We start from the raw sequence: 20,525 nt of genomic DNA on the forward strand, positions 1-20,525 counted from the left end.
AACGAGAGGAGGGGGTCAACAGCAGCCCAGCCCCACAGCAGAGCCCCCCTTTGCCCAGCATGTGCCCTGCTCACCTGCAGACAGCCGGGGTGAACGATCTCATTGCAGATACAGCACTCCATGAGCTTCTTCTCAAAGTCCTGCGAGTCCTCGTTCTGATCCACCTCCCCGCAAAGTGCACACGTGACCGAGTGAGGCAGCCTGGGCTACAAGGGAAAGCAGGGCTGAAACCAGGGTGAGGTGGGACAGCCTTCCCCCTTTCCTTCCCTACTACCTGAACTGTGGAGAAGCAACCAGCTATCCCCCAGGAATCCAACTTGGACTCACCGCCAAGCACTGCCGGAGGACGCAGGACTGCTTCATGCGGCCGGGCCCGCCGAACTTCTTCATGTCCCTGCAGTAGTGGCACATGCCACACTCGCCCTGCATGCAGGCCTTGCATTTCCGGCACCGCACCCGCCTCCGCCGGGCGCCCGACACGATGGGAGACACCGTGGACCTGACGGGAGTCGGGCGCGGCGTTGGCTTCATGGTGTGCGGCTTGGTGATGGGGATGGTGGGCAGGCGCACCCGCAGCCGGGCCTGGAGCTTTAGCTGCCAACAGGGAGAGAGGGAATGGGGTGAAGGGAGGGAAGTGCTGCGTTCTGCTGGGATCTGGAAGGCTCTGATCCCCAGATCTGGCACTGATTTTGGATAACGTGCCTGAGAACAGCTCTGTTCCCTCAGCGCTCCGCAGCCAACGCGCCTGGATCAGCGCTGACCTGGCAGCTCTGGAGCACACTCCCTAACCCCTCACACTACCCCACACCAAGAGCTCCCCTTCCTCCCCCTGTCCCCAGTCAGGGCTCAAATGGGTCTGAAAAAGGCTGCTGAGTCCCAAAAGTGTTGTGGTGCTCCAACAACAGCCACCCTTTCCTTCTGAGGCAAGGTCCACCATGGCTGTCCTCTCTGTGTCACCCTGCCAGCTGCTCAAGGGGACAGAACCCAGCTCAGGCCACTCTTTCCCAAGCTCGAGGCACACTGGGAACACCCACACCCTCCTTGTTTACAGTGCAGGTAGGACAGCACAGCTCTCCAGCTGTCACCCTACATCCCATCAGCCCTTACAGGAAATCTGCTGGCTGCAGCATCCTCCTGGGATTGGCTGTGCTGGGATGCGCACCGCAGCTGATGGGTTTGGGGAAGGGCAGGCTCCCAAAAGCCCCAGCACAAGGCTGCGGATGTGCCAAGCCTCAGAGTGCTGCACCCAAAGCATGCAGACATCCCCAGGTCACACCTCTCAGAAAAGCTGCCCAAGATGCTTGTGCTGCACAAGGATCACGCTGGATCCCCTGGGTAGGGCAGGCGAGCAGAGACGGGCACCTCCAAAGGGCAATCTGAGAGGCTCATTTGTCTCCAGACTCCCAAATGGGTGTTACCCATCCTTCCCAGTGTGATGGGGTCCTGCTCTTCCCATAGCCTGCCTGTGAGCCCATCTCCTGGCAGGAAGGAAGCAGTGACCTCTGGGAGCCATCCTGGCAGGCCACAGGAAGGCAGCCTGCGGAGGGGAAGTCCGGCTGCTCCGTGCCTCCATCTGCCCAGCCAGCTCAGCCCAGGCTGTAGCCCAGCTGTGCACCCTGGGCTATGAGCACAGCTGGACAGGGAAGAGCAGGGATGCATGGAAAGGTCCCACTGCTGAACAGCTGGCTGCTATCCACAGGCAGAGACTCCCAGGAGAGAGCCACCTTGCTTGGGGTTCCAAGACCCAATCCTACAGCACAGGGACAGAGACACAAGGGACACCTCACAGCGAGGGGCTGGACTGCCCCACACCTCATTCACACCTCACCCACCTCTGCCACAGCCAGACCTTCCCTGACACGCAACATTCCTCAGGCCATCCAGGCCTCCCTTATCAATCCAGAGGGCTGCTGGGAGAGCAGGATCACCCCTTCCTCCCACAACAAGGTTCCACGTTCTCCAAGGGCAACCAAAGGGCTGGAGAATACAGAGCAGCTGGCGCTGATCCGGTTACCACCCATCAGCTGAGCTGGGATAACCGGCACGGTGGGAGACCTCCGGGTTTGCCCGCGGTGCCGTGGAGGTGGCTGCACCCTGTGTCCCACCCTGGCACTGCTCCCGAGGCGGGTATGGAAGCGGTGCCACCACACCCCAGGCCTGGGAAACGACTCAACACGTGACACCCGTCTGGATCCCCTCCTCACAGCTCCTACCTTATCTCTCTTGGGCCACTGGACGATGGGGACGCCTGTAAGTGCCAGTTTAGGGTCGCTGTTTGCGTATTCTTCCAACAGCAGCTAATGGAGAGAGAGGAGGGGGGGAACAGAGCAGAGAGACAAAAAGCACAGGTGTGAGCAGAGGGAAACACGGCTCCCGCCAGCGAGGCAGGCTCCGACCAGATGCCAAGGCCAGCATGCTTCAAAGGCGGCTGGGAAGGAGCCCTCCTCTCCCCACACCCGCCAGCAACCATCCCTCCTCCCCACATGAGACAGACAAGCTCTGTCGAGTCGATCTGCACCAGTGCTTTCATCAACTGCATTTCAGCCCCGAGGCCCTGCGCTGGGCGGTGGTAGAAGGGGAGAGCACCAAGATTCAGCAGTCTGGGGGGATTTTGGGGGGAGGATTCACCAGCATTGCCCCCCCAGCTGCATCCCAGGCACAGGGCAGCCCGGAGGGTGCAGCAGCAGGATGTGGTGCCCCAGCACCCCCTCTATGGCCTGGCACAAGCTGCTGGTAGCCGAGAGCTGCTCCCCCGCACTGCCTCGGGGTTTGGCTTTGACTTTGAGGGAGAGATCCCTCAGCACCGACCGGACTGGCACGGACTGGCACGCTGCCCTCCGGCGCGACAGCCCCTCGCTCCCAGTGCATGGGGCTCCCACCCTCACCCTGGTCCTTTCAGCCCCCTCCAGCGCAGCCCCCTCCCCACATCCATTCCCCACCGAATTTGCCGGTTGCAAAGGTGCTTTATTTACTTGACGTTGCCATGGTTACGCAGGCAGAAGCCTCCTGCCGGCATCCCGGCGGGCGGTGCTTCCCGCTGCCAGGCAGGGCCAGGGCAAGGGGTGCCCGGAGTGTCCCCCGCCCGGTTTTCCGGGCGTCTGGGGAGACAGGAAGCCGCAGCCTCCCCTGGGCTCCCCGGCAGCGCAGCGTGCCGCCTTCAGACCTTCCGCCTCCCCACGAGCACACGCCGAGGGAGAGGTCAGGGCTCGGAGCTCCCACACGGACATCCGTGGGACTGCAGCGTCCCCCTGCCCGTGGCACCGGGGACGGGGCGGGGGTGGCAGCGGCTCAGGCACGCTCCCCGCCAGCGAGCCGAGGGACTGCGGGGGCTCCCGGGTCCTGCGGCTGCATCTGGCTCGGAGCCGGGGCGGGCGAGAGTCCCCTGTGCCCCGTGGCGCTGTGGCCGGGGGGACGCGGCGGAGGGGACCCTGCGAGCACGCGGCCGGAGCGCCCCGGCAGCGGTGCCGGCGAGCGCGCCCCGGGGACGGGGAAGGGAGAGGTGAGCCCAAGCACCGGCCAGGGACCCGTCCAGGGAGGCACGGGTCCCCCCGCGGTTCCCTCCCACCCCGTTCGGGACCGGAGCGTCCCCGCGTCCCCTCCCCACGCCACGAGCATTGCCAGCTGCCTGACCTTGCGCCTCTGGAGCTGCCGAGACTCTGGGGTGAAGTTTGCCGAGCCCTCTTTGTTTCGGTGCCCGCACTGCGAGGGCTGGGGCTCCCTCCCCTCTCCCCGGGCACCTCCGGGGGCTGGCTCAGACCCCGGCCGGATCCCCGGTGTTCGGGGACATGGCTGCGGGAGCAGCTGCGCCCCCCGCCCCGAGCGCCCCCGGCTCCTCCCCGCCCCCGGCAGCCGCACCGGCGGCCGCGTGCTCCTCCCGAGCCCTTGGGCAGCGGCGGCGGCAGCTTCCTGAGCCGGAGACAATGCTGCTGCGTCACCCACATGCGGTTCCCAGCAATGCTTTGCAACGGGAAGATGGCAGAAGAGAAAAAGGGAGCGAGGGAGCGGAGGGCAGAGCCGCGCTGCTGCAGCGCCGGGAGGGGCCGGGACGGCGGGGATTGGCGCAGGGTCCGGGCGGCGCTGCCCACCGGCCTCCCCGGGATCCCTCCCTCCCCTCCGCCGCCGCAATCCGAGAAGCCGGGGCCGGGCTCCCCGGGGCCGGGCAGAGCGTGGCCGAGAGCCCTTACCCCGTCCCGCTCAGGCCCAGCCTCCTCGGCGCCTTTCTTTTGTCTGCTCCGAGGCGGATTTGGGATCTGGGAGACCCCGCTGGAGCGAGCGGGGCTTTGGAATGTAGGCAAGGGTCATCCCCCTTGCAGCTCCCTCCAGAGTCTGCACACCCCCCACCCTCCCGAGCTGGAGGGACAAACATCCCGCCAGCCAAGTTTGGGAGCAGCCACATTCCCAAAGACACCGGGGACCGAACCGCTAGAGGGGGACAGATCCATACCGGGTGATCAAGGTGTCCCCAAGCAGCCCCAGCCCCCTGAGACGCCCCCCAGCTACACACCGCAATTAAAATGGAGGAAACTCCTGAAATAAAGCCAAACAGCACAAGGGAGCAGCGGCTGCTCCCACTTCGGATGCACCCAAAGCATCTGCAGGCAACTACAGCTCTGTGTTCCCAGGAAGCCAGTCGCATGCCGACCTGGCTCAGGACTGTCACCCGGGACTGTCACCCGGGACTGTCACCAACTGTGCCACCAGGGACACCCTCGGGCCCCTGGCACGGGCTCTCTTCGACCCACAGGCAGGAGCGTGACCAGTGCTGCCGCCCCACCATGGGAGACCTTCCTGGCACAGCTCACAGGCCACCCCGAACTTCCTCACCCATCCCTGAAGATACAATCCCCATATTCCACACCAAATTCTCTCTGCCCATTGCCCAGTCAGGTATGTGGGCAATGCCACACCAGAGGTTTTGAGAGGAGGTCCTGGGCACAGGATCAGCACTTCTGGGAGAGCCTTCTCCTGTTTCTACAATCCTTGGTGCTCCAACAGCTCCATGCAGAGCCCAGATAGAACCTGTTTATGCCAGGCCATGGGGGTCTGGCTTTAGACCTGCTGTCAGCTGCCTCATCACCATCCTCCTCCTGTCAAATCCAGTCATGGAAACCAGCACACCACAGAGGGGTTGGAAGGGATGGATGGAAGCAGTCAAAAGACAAAAGGACCTCTCAGAAATTCCCTCTTTGTCATTAATCCTTCCAGTGACCCCCACCATGCTCAGGATTTTCAGACAATTCCTGCCACAGAGCTGGAAGCACAACACGGTCACATCCAAAGGGTCCCATCCAAAGTGTCACGTCCCACCACGTGATGCTCCAGGCTGAACTCGTGACAGGATACATATTTCTCCACATGACCCAACAGACAGACACCCTGAAATCCTGATCACCACACAAGAGGCTGGGGGAAAAGGCAGAATTTTCCTGCTCCTGGTGTGTCTGAGGACACTGGATAGCAGAGGGTGGCACTGGATGAGCAGATCGAGGTGGTGGCGTTTTCTCATCCACAAGTCTGGACGAGAAAACGCCACGTCCTGACTGTGGGGAGCACAGACCAAAGTGGGGCTTTCCCAGCTTGGCCAGATCCCAGCTCCATCATGGACCTGGTGACACAAGGACAACAGCACCTGCTGCAGATGGGTGGCCCCAGTGGAAAGTTCCAGCTAGAAATGTCTTAGTGATTCCCAGGCTTTACGAGCCAACCTCTACTGGCCAATTCCATCACCTCCTATGGAAAATAGGTTTTGAAAGTAGAGGTTTGCGTGGTTGGACAAACTTGTCCCACTTTCTCCAGCCACTGCAGGCTGGTGACTAAGGATCTTCATGCCTTGAGGATGCCAGTCCTGAGGGATGGAATGCTGCAGCTCAGGATACTTCTGAACCTCCAATGACAGCCAGCTTTAAGGAGCAAATCCTTAGGGAAGTTGTCTGGGACCACAAGGGCTATCACCTGCAGCTCATCTGTGAGGTGCAATTGGACACAGGGGCGGGTGGGTCACACCAAAACCACAGGCACACCTTTACTACCTCCAATACATTAACAAATTCTTTGATCAGGTCTCAAACTCCAACTGAACACCAACAACCTTCGAAACATCCGACACCAACCTGCTTTTGTGAGTCCCGAGGTGAAACACAGAGCCCACAGCTCAGGTTCCTCCAGAGCATCACACAGGACTCAGAAACACATATGTCACATTCTTGAAGGTCACAGCATGCACAGGGCACCCAAAAAGCCACAGGAAACCAGAAATGCAGCCCCTAACAGCACCTAGACTCTTCCAGCCAAGACCCTGGGACCCCAGAGCCGCACCCTCTGCTCCAAACACAGCAGAGCTCTGGATTTACCCGAACACGCCACAAAAAACACCCAGGGAACAGCACTTGGAAATAAAAACAATGGCAAAGACAAGGACACACACATGGCTGTGTCTGAATGGCAGCTTTGGTACAGGCAAGCAGCTGTACAGATCACCAACAGCAAGGAGGGGAGCAGAAGGTAACCTTTTAGGGACTAGAATGAATCTCTGGGGAATAGAGTGAAGCTGATATTCCCACTTCAGTGCTGAAGCAGCTAAAACACCAAAGCTCATTGGGTCATCTCAACAGATGAAGGGAAATAAAACCCAAACAACCCTCAGCAGCCCAAAATAACTGACTCTCATAACTCCAGGTCACACCCTGGGCAAACAACTCAAAGGAACAAAGCCAAATCCACCTGGGGCAAGGAAAAGGCTCCAACTGTCACAAAGTCCACAGCCAAAACTGAAGTGAACGGCATCAGCAAAGAGCACTCCTGCCACTGACAGCCGTGAGGGACCCAGCCAGGGCCCAGCCACCCTCCTCCTTTCCCAACCCCGAATCCCAGGGCTGTCCCTCAGGTGTAACATCAGCCTCACGCAGAGGAAGAGGAGGACACCAATCCTGCCCCAGGACAGGGGCAGGGTGAGGACAAAGCCCAGTTTCCCCACGGGAAGTGCCCTGCACTCGGCTCAGGCCTACCTTGACGTCAGCGATGAGGGCGTCCTCGTCCTCGATGCCGGTGGGAACGCACTTCTTGTGCAGAGGGAGCGACTCCAGCTTGTCCACGAGGCAGCGCAGCCCCTCCAGCTCAAACTGGGTCAGGTGCACCTTCCTGCTCTTGCGGGGGCTGCCCCCACTCGGGTCCCAGGCCTGGCCATTTTGGGAGCCCCGGCTGGAGTCGGAAGAGTCTACGGATGGGGTCTTCTTGAGCCCCGGCAGGCTGCTCCGGCAGCTCCTGCCCAGTTCGTCATAGTCCACGTTGGCACCGTTGGCGATGGGGCTGGTGAGAATGGACCTCCTGGTCACGGGGCGCCGGGATTCCTTCCCTGCTGCGTCCTCATCATCCTCCTCCTCCTCCTCCTCTTCCATGTTCACCGAGTCCGAGGAGCTCAGCTCCATATCTGCCACAATGGAGAAACAGGGAGAGCAATCACAGGAGGTGTTCAGTGTGTAGGGGGACCCCCCAGTCACCAGAGATGCTGGAGCAACAGATATGTATGAGGTGAAAGGAAGAGAGAAGCTGGAAAAGAACAGCTAAAAGCCCTTCCCATTCCTGGTTTGTCTGTGGGAATGCAAGGCACCAGATACGGAAAAATGTCCCAGAGGAAGAAACAGCAAATGCCCTAGACTGAACTTCATGGAATTGGGTCGGAAGGGACCTTTAAAGTCCATCCAGTCCAACCCCAGAGCCATGGGCCTGGACATCTTTCATGACATCATGTTGCTCAGAGAAAGCCCTGTCCAACCTCGTTTTGCTTTGGAGGGGCTTGGGATCCCCAGCTGAGGGCTCAGGACCTTGATGTTGCCTTCACGATGTGAGAAAGAGGATGTGGACTCACTCACAACCATGAGGTTGCTGAGCCCTTGCAAGTAACTTTGTCAGCCCTTTAAACTCTGTGTGCAGAAGGCCCTGGCCAGCCAGAGAGAATTCCTGCCCACAGCACCAGGGTGGCCACTGCAACTTCCCCCGACCTCTTCCATGCAAGGCTTTGAACTGGTGGTGTGCTGGTTTCACAGATGTGAGGAACCTGGGCTGCTGCACGGCCAGAGGAGAAAGCAGAAGTCTGGCTGGTTGTGACTTCATGCTCAAAAAAACCCCACAGAGCCCTCCCCTGCCTGCCACGCTGCTGAGCCAGTGCCCCAGCAGGAGGGTGGAAGAAGCCACTTGGATCGGGGTGAGGAAGGACTAAGGGCTGGACTTACCCATGCTGAGGGATTCCTTCTGGAAGTCCTTGGTCAGGTGGGAGCGGCTGGTGATGCAGTACACGTAGCGCTCCAGCACGTACCAACACATCTCGTAATAGAAGGGATAGCGAAACTTATTTGGGACCTGCAAAAACAGGCAAGAGGATCTGTCAGGCCTCCTTCCCTGCTGCTGCTGCTCTCAGATGCCACACCAGGTCTGGCCCGGTGTCCAGCACGGCTCTCCCACAGGTCCTCACCCGTGTGCGGTCCTCGATGCTGTAGATCCGGAGCTGCATAGGGATGTTGAAGCTGTGTAAGAAGTTGCCCCCAAAAACCAGCGTGTCCATGGGAGTGTACACAGCGTGGATCCAACCTTGGGAGAGAAAGTAGAGTTGGAAGAATCCTCCTGATTCACCTTGCATAGTTTTTTGTCACCCTGCTGTCATCCTAGATTGTTTCCTAATCGTGTTAGGCCTAAGAACACCAGCACCAAGGGAAACAGTCTTCCAAAGTCTGTTCCAACACTCAAAACACCATCAAAATAACTCAAGTTCCAGCCCTTATCTCCAAGGCTAAGCATATCCAGCCAAGTCCAACATCTGGGGAATTCCAGCATGGGTTTCCTTAAGGCAAAGCCACTCAGTTCAAAAGAGGTGTCAGTTGTGATAACAGGACTCAAATGAGTGAGTTGTGCAATCCCTGGTGTTTTCTGTTCCTGGTCCTGCTGTAAGCCACAGCTCTGAAGTGGTGTCACAAGACACCCAGGACGCTGAGGAGCTGCCTTGGGCCAGCCTGTCCTCAGCCTACACTATTCCATGTGTCAACATGACAGGATCTGGGAAAGCCTCCTTTAATAACTAATCAAATGTGATGTGAGCCAGCCACAGCTTTCCTAGCACGGGCTGGATCCACAGTGCCATAACAGGCATGTTTTGGGAGGTGGCAAGCGAGAGGACAGAGCCACATCACATCTCCCTCTCTCAGTGACTCACGAAGGAGCTAAACCCTGCCCGTGTCCCAGGAGTTTCAGTGTTGCCACAACCCTGGCCAAGGCCAGGATGCCCCTGCCCACCCTAGGTGTACCTGAGGGGATGACAAATGTGTAGCCCTGCTTGAGCTCGATGCGCTGGCACTCTGACACTCTGTCCCCAAGGAAAATGTCTCCCTGCTTCCCTGAGAGAAGCCAGTTTTCATAGAGCTCCAGGTTCTGGGGTGTGGGAGGGATCAGCCAGAAGATCTGCAAATGAAGACAACATGCTTATGTAAGTCATCACATAATGAACAGTGATGGCTTCTTCCCAACATCTGAATCTCTTCCTCTCCCTGAGAACGTCCAAGGAAAATGACTTGGGCAGCTGCCCCCCTTGAGAGGACAAGCAAGGCCTTTCTCAGCCTAACACTGAGTGCTACGGGTAGCCTGAGCTTGGGATGCTTTTTAGGGTATGATGGACGTCAGTGTCAAGAGATACAGAGCCCAGGAAAGCCACCAGAGTGACAAGGGGATTCACCTGAGTTACATTTACCATGTTAGAGCTACACCCGAACTATGGATTGGCACCTGTCTGGCTCCATGCAAAAAGGGTGGAAAGCCTTCAGTTTGCTGTCTGGGACCTGCATCCTCAAGGATTTACACAAAAACAGACCAACAGCCACTCTCCTAAAGCACCTGTAGCTGTCCCAATAGGGACTGTCCTACCTTTCCCCCTCGGTGGATGTGGTACCACACAGAAGTGCCACCAAAGTCCACGTGGAAATCTGTGTAACAGCCCTTGACACTCATCAGACAGTATCTGGTGGAAAACAACATGAGGAGAAGGTGAAAATGAGTGGTGATTCACGTTTTGGAGCAGACATAGCACATTCCAAGGGAATGGGCCCCCCAAACCCAAGCCGATGGCTCAGAGCAGTGCAAGCAGGGCTACACAACCCCCCTTCCACACAGCTAAAGGGGACTGAATAACTGACTGCAGTGGCTTTACAAGTGTCACCCACCAAAATAAACAGGGACATTGTTCCTCCCCCTTCCCCTTGGTACAAACTGCTACTCCCCTTGGGCAGTTTTCCTGCAAGAGATTGTTTGCTGCCTGCCACAGCTCAGGAAGTCACTTACTTCTGCACCTTTGGATACTGCATCTCCAGGATGGCATTGGTAGACTCTGTCTGACTTTCCTTCAGGTGCCTGGGCCACATGTTATCAACCCAGTCAATCAAATCCACCTACAGCAGAGAGGTGGGAGACGTGAGCAGAGAAAAAAGTGGCACGGTAAAGCCTTTTGCTCCCCCCAGGCTGGCAAATCCCTTTTTGCTCCTTCCCCACACCCAGAAAATTTCCCAGTGCCACTGGGGCAGTCCCACACATTAAATACTTATAACCAGATTGCTCTGATGCCAGCACTGGGCTTCCATAAATAAATATGCCAGACAGCATCTCCTAGGCTGGGATTCAACTCCCTAAGCTTCAGGAGAGCCAGGGAAGCCCAGGTTCCCTCTGCAGTCAACAGAGAGAAGTGACTGGCCCTACACAGCTGCCACTTCCCCTCTGCTGACTGCAGAGGGAGTTCAGGATGTTCATCCCATCCATCCCACCTCCGACAGCTCGTTTTCCCACCACAAAACAGCCTCCTGCCCCTCTTCCAGCACACCTCTTCTAGTCTTGGCCTCCTCTGCCCTCAGAGATTTCAGCACCTTCCATCAGGAACCCTCCCTGCCACACTGTGCAGAGTTCAGACTTCCATGTTTCTAACTGCTGACAGCCAATGAACAGGCCATCTCTCTGCAGAGTGACATGCCAGGGACTTGGCCATGGTCACCACAGCCTGACTGGGAGATCAGCTCCAGCAGCTTCCAGACTGACATCCCTGCTGAGCCCACATGTGTTGCAGGCAGCCCCTCTTTTACCACATCCCAGTGCCAGGCTGCACCTCGCCTCCAGAGCTCCAGGGAAAGCAGATCCCTGCAGAAGGAAGAGCCCTGCTCACCGTAGCAGGTCTCTGCACCAGGTTCTCCAGTTTGGTGTGGCTGAACTCCAGGCTGATGACGTTGTAGAGTTTCTCGCGCTCCTCCTCCGGCGTTTCGTAGTAGCGCGCCCACTGCGCCATGGACATCTCGATGTCCCGCTGCGTGTTCACATCCATCACATCCACCATCCGTCGGCTCCCTGCCACGACAGCCACGTCACTGCAACTGTCCCTGGGCACCACGGGCTCCAGGAGGTGAGATCCTCAAGGACCCCAACCACCCAAGCAAGTGCAGGGTGGCTCTGGACACTTACCCACACACAGCCGCACATCGTTCACGCTGAAGTCCGGATCCGGCATCCTGTGGGACAAACATCTGGCTAAAAGAAACCATCAGGTGCACACCCTGTGACCCAGGAACTGGCACTCTGCAGATTCATCTCTGCTGCTTTGTTGTTGGAGAAGGCCGTGGAATGGGATCCCTGGGGGCACAGGACTGGGGTGAAACTCTAGGACAAACTTCTGGCTCGGGAAGCTGACTTGGGAATAGGATGTACCATCTCCAGAGCTGTTGTACAGCAACTTCTGGCAAAGGAGCCAGCAGGCCTTGAACTAAGCAATCCCAGCTCTCATTTTAAAGGCTGCTCATGTGAGTTATCCCAATCCAAAGGCATGGCCGGAGCAGGACACGCAGTATATTCCACTGACACAGCAGAACCACTCCAATGTTTGTACTGGCACCCTTCTCTGTACAAACACTGCTGTCACAGGCGGAGCAGGCTGGCAGCCATTCGAGCAGCTCTTGACCCAGAGAAGTACCCAAAAGCTCAGGAGAAATCCAGTTTCAGCCACACTGTAATGCCCAGTATCAAATCTCTGCCCTCCCAAGTCACCCAGCAGTTAAAACTGAGCCTGGCACGACTTCCTACCCAATTCACCCCAGCACAGAACATCCTGCACTGGATGAGATGTCACCCATCCATTCACAGCCAGCTGAGGGGGTTCGGAGCAGTGCTGCTGGTACTGGCTCTGAAAGTTTGTGAGGGGTCATTTACTCCTCTAATCTTTGTATGAACCCCAAAAACCACTGAACCCAGCTTACACTTAAGAGCTGCAAACCTCAGTGGATGTACTGTAGCAAGAGAACAGTTTAGAAGTTCAGAAAATCAGGTTGGAATTCTGGAAAATGCCAGAAATACTACAAATTGTTCGACTCTCTGGCAATAGATGCCTATGTTACTAGGAAAGAAACCCAGCCAGATGTTGCATCAGAGCTGCACTGGGACTTTTCAGACATTTGGTGGAATTCTGATCACCTAGAGCCAATTCAGTCCTCTCATTTTTCAGTCCAAACAGACTAGGAAGAACAGGATAACCGAGCTGGAAGATATTTCTCTCTGCTCACTGCACATAAAGAACAGCACGGACACGACACAGTCAAACAAGCTTGGCAGAGCCAGGATCAGATCCCACACGGTGAGGAGAGATGAAGGAATTGGGCCAGAGTCACCCACCACTCTGTGCTCCCAGCACTTACTTTATCCCCAGGCCGTCCGAGCTCCTGAAGATGAGCGGGTCCCTCAGGCCACCCCGCTGGATGTACTCAACTGTGAAGTCTGGTGTGGGGAGACAAGAAGAGGGAAGGTTTAGGAGAAACTCCGTCAGAGGATCATAGACACACTGAGGTTAAAAAGGATATCTGGAGATCTCTAGGCCAACCCTGCTCCTCACTCTTCTACTCCTTCAGAAATCCTGGAACTCCTCTGCAGCAGTTCTGAGAGGCAGCACAGTGTGTGCTCCTGACAAGCCTCAGACAGTTCCCCTAAGGAGGGGGGAGTTTGCTCCAACAGGCTGCTCCTGACAGGTGAACAGCCTGGATTCTGGTGTTCACTTCCCTAGGAAGCTCAGAGCCAAGCAAGAGACGCCTTGAAGAAGCGCTCCTCCCTCCCGTTAAATCCTCATGAGGGGCTGTGCGATGAAAAGCCATCCCACAGAGCCGTGTGCGTGGTGAAAGGAAGGGGAGACATCCCACACAGCCCCTGAATTAAGGATCTGGTAGACATGTGGCTGCAATTACAGGTGCTGACCCAGGCAAACCCTCCCATCCCTGGCTGCCACGTGTCCCAGCAAGCTGCAGACCGGCTCCGTGCTCTCTGGAGCGAGCAGCTTCCACGCCATTCCCCACACGTGCTCCCTGGGACCACCAGTCCCAAGACAAACCTTTGCCTTCCATGAAGACCACGAAGGTGGAGTTGAACTTGTTGGTGGACAGCTTTTCCTCGAGGTCAAACGTCCTCTTCCCTTCGATCTCATCATCGGAGATGCCGTCATCCTCGTAACGCCGCCTCATCGTGCCACGCTGAGGGGAGAACGACAGGAAGGGAAGAGTTGTGGACCAGGAAGGGAAGTTATGGACCAGGGGGAACAACCAGAGCCTCATCCCAACCTAGCACAGCGCAGCCACGGCCTCTAGGGCAGCCTAGGTCTGTCCTGAACCCAAAACACACCACTGAAACATCAGCTTTGCCCCTCCTCCATCCAGATTTCTGCTAATTGGCCTGTATGGGAGACAGATAATCACTCCTAATGAATTCCAACACGGAAATACAGGAGGAGGGGAGGGAGGAAGGAAGAGAGTTTAGTGTAACTGAGACAAAGAACAAAGAATCAGTTACCCACTTTTACAACTGCATCAGTATTTTGCTGCACTGGAGGTAAAGACACTTGTGAATTTAAATCTCTGCCAGAACACCAGTGATAAAATAAGGATTCTCAAGTTTGGCTGTGCCTGTACAAAAAAGGTGATTTATTCCCTTGTTTGTGTGGGGAGGAATAGCAGAGGGGAAGAAACACTTTTCTAAGAGGGTCTCGTAAGCACATCTGTACAGGGATTCCTGACAGACATCCTCTTCTGGCATTGCTGGATCTGGAAGAAATTACTGTCCCCAGCTGTTGGCCACCTGGCCAGAGAGCAGAGCCCTGCGTGGGAATGCTCCCTAAATCCCCTCAGATAAAAGGCAAACTGCTGAATTAGCCAAGCTGCCTTCCCCTAATTAGGGATGTTCCCATTATCAAGCGTGCACACCAACTGCTGGGCCAGCAGACAGCCAGGGACAGGATGGGGCAGGAGGTGACACAGCTGCTGGCACCTGCCTGCAGCACGGAGGGGCAGTGTCACATCTCCAGCAACACCACCAGAACCAGCCTGTGATGACCTCACTGGAGAAAGAGGAATGACTCCCTCATACAGAAGCACTGCTTTAAATAAAATTTTAAAATTAATTAGATGAACCAGTGCAGGAGCACGTAGGGACACACACACACACACACACAAAAAGGCTTTTCCCCCACCCCCTCCAACACTTAATTTTAACTCCCAGTTTCAAGCAGGCTGATGGATGCTCAAGGAGTTCCCCTGTCATAAAGACAGAGTCACTCACCTATTGTTAACAGTTCATTGACTGTGCTCAGCTTTCCAACTCCCTTCCCAAAAACCTGAACAACAGGGATACAAACACCTCATCAGCCAGGCAGGAACAATCAGCTGTTCCTGAATGGGGCACTTTCAGGAAGAGTCCTCAGGATCCTGCGACAAGGGTCTGTCCAATGGCCCGGACAATTAAACAATCTGTAAAAGGGCTGCTGTCCTTTGTCTTAAGCCATCCACTAAAGATGAGTGGGCATTCCCCGTTTTTAACAACACAAAACCTCACTCTACTTACAGCTTTTTACAGAGATATTTGTATAAAGGCAGGAAAATGCATTTAAAAAACACAGACCTATGGGAGTGGCAGCAACAGAAGCACCCATTCCTTGGGAACACTTGGAATTTCACACTGCTAGGGCTGGGCTGCACACACCAAAAACAGGAACTCCCAAATGCTCCCTCTGCCTTTAAACTGAGACTAGCTCTTCCAAGGGGATGCATCAGAACTTTAAGTTAGTGATGTAGAGGTGTTATGACTGTGTTATAATGGATGATTAGCCCACCTTATGAAGCACTTTTCCTTAAAAATCACGGAATCCATGAAGCCTGCGTGGTACTCAGCTTTAAAATGAGGGCACAGAGCAGAGAGGGCCCTGCCCTGTGCAGGATTTAGGGACAATGAGCCAACCTCATGCTCAGCTTTTCCTGAAGAACTCAGCATTTTGGGGAAAGGCCCATTTCATGCTATTCCTTACTAAACCACACCAGGGAAGTTCAAGGCACACCTATGCCAGGCAAGGATGTGAATCACCCTCCAGCGTGACCAACGTTTCACTTTTCCCAATGGGAGGCAAGTCCAGGGCTACAGATCCCAGCAGGCAGCTCCCTGTCATTAATCAGAGGATGTGCACAACGAAGAGGAGGATTCGGCAGTCCATGCTCTCACCTGTTTTGGGATCTGCTGGGTGGTGGCTCAGTGCAGCACCAGGCTGCTTTTTGACCTGTTCCCTTACTCCAGACACTCACTTTTAGGGGGAAAAGCAGCTCTTTTGCCTTTGCTGGATTCAAAACCTCATCTTTTGGGGGGAAAAGGCTAGGCATGGAAATTCTGGCAAAAAGAGGCTATGTCCAAACCAATCCCTTAATAGCTTATATTCGACTCCCTTGGCTACACTTAACTAGGAGTAAGAGTTACTGCACTGGGCTGGAACTCAGGTGAGCCCCATTTGAGGATGAACCTTGGGATATGTGGCAGCTCCAGCCACAGACACCATGACCAGGCATTGTCTGTCCTTCTGGAAGTGGCACCAAGCCAGGCTCTGGATTGTGTAGAGCAGCTCTTTCAACAGAAATGTGACCACGTGGCCGGGCCTGATCCGGATCCTCCTGGTGCCATGGGTGGATGCTGGAGATGCACTGTGGGACCAGGGAACTGTTCCGACTCTTTTCCCAGGTCTCCTTCACAGCACAGCCTCCAAAGCAAACAGGTTGGAACCTTCCACCCAAACCACTCCACGATAAGGCAGCCACACCACAGAAGTGCAAACACCAGGAAACAGGCAGGAACACCTTCAACTTGAATCCCTTTGCAATGAGGAAACAGGGATGCAAAACACAGAAGGAAGGGGATTGTGTCCTCCAGCAAAGCAAATTCCAAAGTCTATTGCTCCTGTCATCGGCAAAGCATCAGCCACAAACCCTCTCCAGCTCTCAGGCGGATCAGCTTCGCCTGTTCCCGTGGGCAGGGAAGAGTCTGGCCTCCTCATTGGCCCAGCATGGAGGAGAGTGGGATCCCAGCCGTGGCTGAGGACCCAAAAGCACAATGCAAGCAGCTCCCATCCCATCAGACCCAGCCGGGGCCACACTGCTTTCATGCCATTGTTGTCTTGGCAGGGTGGGGAAAAACAGTATTTCAGGGCCCCAGAGCAGGCAGGAGGAAGGAAAGGCTTCTGTGCTTCCAGGCATACGTTATGGGAGAGGCAGCATCTGTGGGAGCTTTCCCCTCCTGGAGTCTGCAGCTTCCTCACAGCACAGTGACACAAACCACAGACCCCATGTCCCCAGACTGGGTCTCTGTATGAGGACAGATGTGCTTGGTGGGTGCTCCAAGACCCCCTTTCTTCTGTGATAGGCTACACAGGGAATTGCTGCCTGGATAGATAATTGGCTACAGCTGACACCTGCAAAGCCATGATGGGCTAACACCAACCTCACCTGCCCATTATTACACACACAGAGCTGTGCAAATCCTTCTGACAGCACCAAGTCGGACCTCTTCCTGGGAAGAGCTGCCTACCTTTGTCCCACAGCCTGTGCCAGGGATGGGGCTTGGCTGAGTATGCCTTCCCAGGACTTTCCTACGCAGAACACCAGCAACTCACAGTCGTGGACTCTTAGATTAGAACTGCTGCTTCCTGGGAGTGACTCCACTATTTGGGAGCCCTTCCAGTATCAACCGGTTCAGCCAGGGACACGCAGCTTCCTAAAAGGAGATCAGCAGATGTCCCCAAAACCTCCACCTGTGACAATGTTCTGGGTGAGGTTCAGCTCCAGTGAAGCAAGGGACAGAGTCAGGCACATTACATTGTCTGTCAGACAACCTCAGCATTAAGCAGCAATATTTAAATATCACTTTGGTTTCCCAGCTTTCTCTTAGGATTCAGGCATTTTTCATCCTGCTGAGAGTTTTACTAAGGAAGAACTGACAAGTGGTCCAAAGCCTTTCTCTCAGTGTCAGGCAGGGTCAAGATAAAAGCAGTTTATTCATCCTCCAAGACCAGGCAGCCAGCAATTCCCACCTAAGATAGCTATCCTTCACCATTCCTTTCTGACCCTCCTGGGTACCATTCAATTAATGGAGGAAATAGGAAGCATGAATATTAATCGTGCTGACAGCTATCCCTTCTATTCTGATCCTTTCACTTGCAGTCTCCTTTGCCCAAGAATTCCAGGGAAAGCACCTCATGAAACTCCACAGCAGCACTCTCCAAAACCCTTCCTTGGAAACATCTTTCCATCAGCAAGCGCTGCCTCCATGGAGCACAGCTCCCCTCTAACAGCAAAGGAGCTGACAGTCAGCTGAAGAGAGCCAGAAAACTCCTCTCCTGTGAGGTTTTTTTGAGGGAAGAACGAGTACAAGGTCACATTTGAAAAAAAGAACAAGCCGTCCTTTCGCTGAAAGAGCCTCATGTATTTAGAGAGTGAAACCAACACACACTACAGTATTTTAGTCACTTCCTGTCCTGTCTGCTGCCATCCCCTCCCTCAGCTCCATCTCCCAGTCGCCAGGAACCTCTTCCTGCTGTGCCACAGCTCCTTCCCCCTAGGAGACCAGAGCACCCCCCTTGCTTTTCCTCTCCCTGTGCTTGCTGTCTTTCCAGAGCAGCTTGCCCATGTGAAGCCTGCCACAACTCTCCTTTATTCCTTTGACATGAAGAGTGCATTTCCCATTTCCAACCCCAAACTCCCCTTGTTGCAGGTTTTAACTTCTCCCAGGCTCCCAGCATATCCATAGAACAGTGGGACTTAGCAGTGCTTTTCTTCCTCACCCCCATCCCTTTGCAGGTTTACTCTGCTGAAAAGCACCCAAATTGATAATAAATCGACCAGCTCAACTCTCCTCAGTTAAGGAATTTAACTTCTCACATATTTTTACAGCAAACAACTGTGGCTCTTGTCTAGATAAATCCAGACCTGCAACATTCAAATCTCTTGATGGGTGTCCTGATCTCAAGCAAGTGCCTGAGGCAAGTCCAGAATTCTGCCTCTGAGACCTTGTGCTGAGAATCCCCAGCAATTCTAGCAGTGGGAAAGGGCTCCATTTCTCCAGGAAGGCACAAGGCAGCCTAACAGGAAGATGGACAAGCAGGGAAGCAGCAAGGCTGTGATCAGACAGACCCAGGGCACAGCAGGTGCCAGTGCAGGGAAGATCCTCCCTTGCCAGTGTTTCCAGATAGAGTGTGAAGAACCAAGGCACCAAGATATGACACCCAATCAGCAGCCTGCCAGGTCACTGCTTATCTTAAGCACAAGAGCTTTTCCTTTCTATATCCCTCTCCTCTCCAAGCCTGCACCTCCCACTTTGGCTCCTGGGCTGGGCTCTAAGCTCTGGAGCACAAGCACAGCACAGAGGCAGCAGGTTCCTGCCCTCTGCGCCTCTCCCACCTTCAATCCTGGACTTCCTGCTCCCCCAAATATGGGAGGCACCATATTTGAACCATAGGATCTGAAGAACAGGCACAAACCCCTCAAGAGATCCAGGACAAGAGGAACCACCGAGTTTAGCTCAGGTTTAATGCCCCTCACCACCTCCCATTTCTCTCAAAACCTGGAGTGTGGAATGGGCGTATCCCAGGTGGCACATCCCTGGACGAAGACAGACTCAAAGCACCAGGCTGAGGAGCAAACAGGATCTACACAAAACTGGAGCCTTTCCAGGCTTCTCAGCTCCAGGAGGAATTCCTATCACGAGCAAGGCTGGCAGCATTTCAGAATGACCGGGGAGAACGCTTTGGTTTGCACTTTTGGGTTACAAAATTGAACGTACATGAGGAGTAATTGGGGAATTGGAGCAAGGCAAGTGGGGAGGGAGCACGGAGGGGCAAGGAAAGCTCCACAGCTGCTCCCAAACCACACACTGACCAGCCACAGCAGCGAAACCACGAGGCAGAGGAACATGCTAGATCAGATCACAGATGGGCAGCCCTGGCAGCAGTCCCAAAAAGGAAGTGCTGCTCCTACAAAGGGATACGGCTCCTCACTCCAGTCACCTGCAGCCTCTGTCACTCACAGCCACTGTCCCAACGGGCTTTGATGGCACTGCTAGCCCCCAGACTGCCCATTCCCACCACCAGCCATGGCATGGGGACAAATCCTGCCTGGATTCCATGAAAGCCTGAAGGAGCTCTTGAAGGACCATCAAACCCTCCACGCCACTTCAAGGCTGAACACTGACCCTCAGTGCCAAACCCCATCCTTTGACATTCATCCTTCTCATTTCTGGAGCAGACTGAGAGAACCCCTTGAACCACATCCCACCCTTTCCCAGTCAGAAGAAATCCAAGGAAAAAACCCTGCATGGAGCCCCTTTCCCTGCCAGGTGTGCCCAGCACGTGCCCTATGCAGTCAGGTAGGTGAGCAGTACCAGCTTTGCTCCTCCTTTTGCTTTGTGCAGGAAGGCAACAGAATCTCCCCAAAATGTACCAAACTGCTCCAAAAAAGGCTGGCTTGGAATTTGTACACATTTAATCCATGTTCCCACCACTGAGCCCACACAGACCAGGAGGCAGAGACCCAGGACAAGGGACAGAGAGCCATAAGCACTCAGAGGTGCAGCTGATCCAGCAGTAGCAGGTCAGCCCTGAGTGACTTCATTCCGTGCTGGGGACCTCTCTGTCCCCAGCACAGTGAGGGATCACAGGACTAGCTTGGATTTTTTTTATCAGGGAAGTGCTCACTCTCCAAATTTCCCAGTGTCCCAAACCAGCTCTGCCAACACCTGTTGCCAGTTCCATCCCATCACCCAGCCTGAGCGAGGCTGGACCACAGGAGTACTGGGATAACAAAAACACAGGAAGCTCTGAGGTTTGTACTGCAATTCCTGCTCAGCTGACACTGTTTTCTAAAGGGAACAGCAGCAGGCTGGCTGCATTGCAGGCTATAGGGCTGGGGATGCTCAGGGAGAGGGAAAACAACCCAGGGCCATTGGGAAGAACGTGGACAATGTGGGAATCCAGCTACTAGGAAGGATATTTCCTCTGAACTCTGCGCTGTTACACCATCCCTGCACACATTCCCTCCCCCTCGGCTCCATAAGGAGCCCAGCACTCATCCCTTCCTTACTCCAAATGGGGCAAAGGGGCTCAGTGACACATGGAAATATTTATGCACAGCAAATTAAAGACACTGAGGCAGCCTGACCTTAAAGGAGCA

General features: G+C 55.2%; 1 protein-coding gene across 1 annotated transcript in view; it reads right to left on the reverse strand.

Annotated features, from left to right (window-relative positions):
- The window catches only part of KDM2A (lysine demethylase 2A), a 32,648-nt gene that overhangs the window by 4,550 nt on the left and 7,573 nt on the right, over window positions 1-20,525 (reverse strand). Inside the window, exons 3-15 of the mRNA XM_042022672.1 lie at window positions 13,388-13,526; window positions 12,705-12,783; window positions 11,482-11,528; window positions 11,189-11,367; window positions 10,321-10,427; window positions 9,907-10,000; window positions 9,294-9,447; window positions 8,468-8,583; window positions 8,229-8,355; window positions 7,005-7,426; window positions 2,214-2,297; window positions 328-594; window positions 75-206 (exon numbers count right to left, since the gene is read on the reverse strand). Of these exons, the coding sequence (XP_041878606.1) occupies window positions 75-206; window positions 328-594; window positions 2,214-2,297; window positions 7,005-7,426; window positions 8,229-8,355; window positions 8,468-8,583; window positions 9,294-9,447; window positions 9,907-10,000; window positions 10,321-10,427; window positions 11,189-11,367; window positions 11,482-11,528; window positions 12,705-12,783; window positions 13,388-13,526 (1,947 nt within the window). The remainder of the gene's footprint in view (window positions 1-74; window positions 207-327; window positions 595-2,213; window positions 2,298-7,004; window positions 7,427-8,228; window positions 8,356-8,467; window positions 8,584-9,293; window positions 9,448-9,906; window positions 10,001-10,320; window positions 10,428-11,188; window positions 11,368-11,481; window positions 11,529-12,704; window positions 12,784-13,387; window positions 13,527-20,525) is intronic.

Source organism: Corvus kubaryi, unplaced genomic scaffold (assembly GCF_017639235.1).
Source record: "Corvus kubaryi isolate FWS band 111438036 unplaced genomic scaffold, C.kubaryi_AGA036_p1.0 37219, whole genome shotgun sequence".
Classification (NCBI taxonomy): Eukaryota; Metazoa; Chordata; class Aves; order Passeriformes; family Corvidae; genus Corvus; species Corvus kubaryi.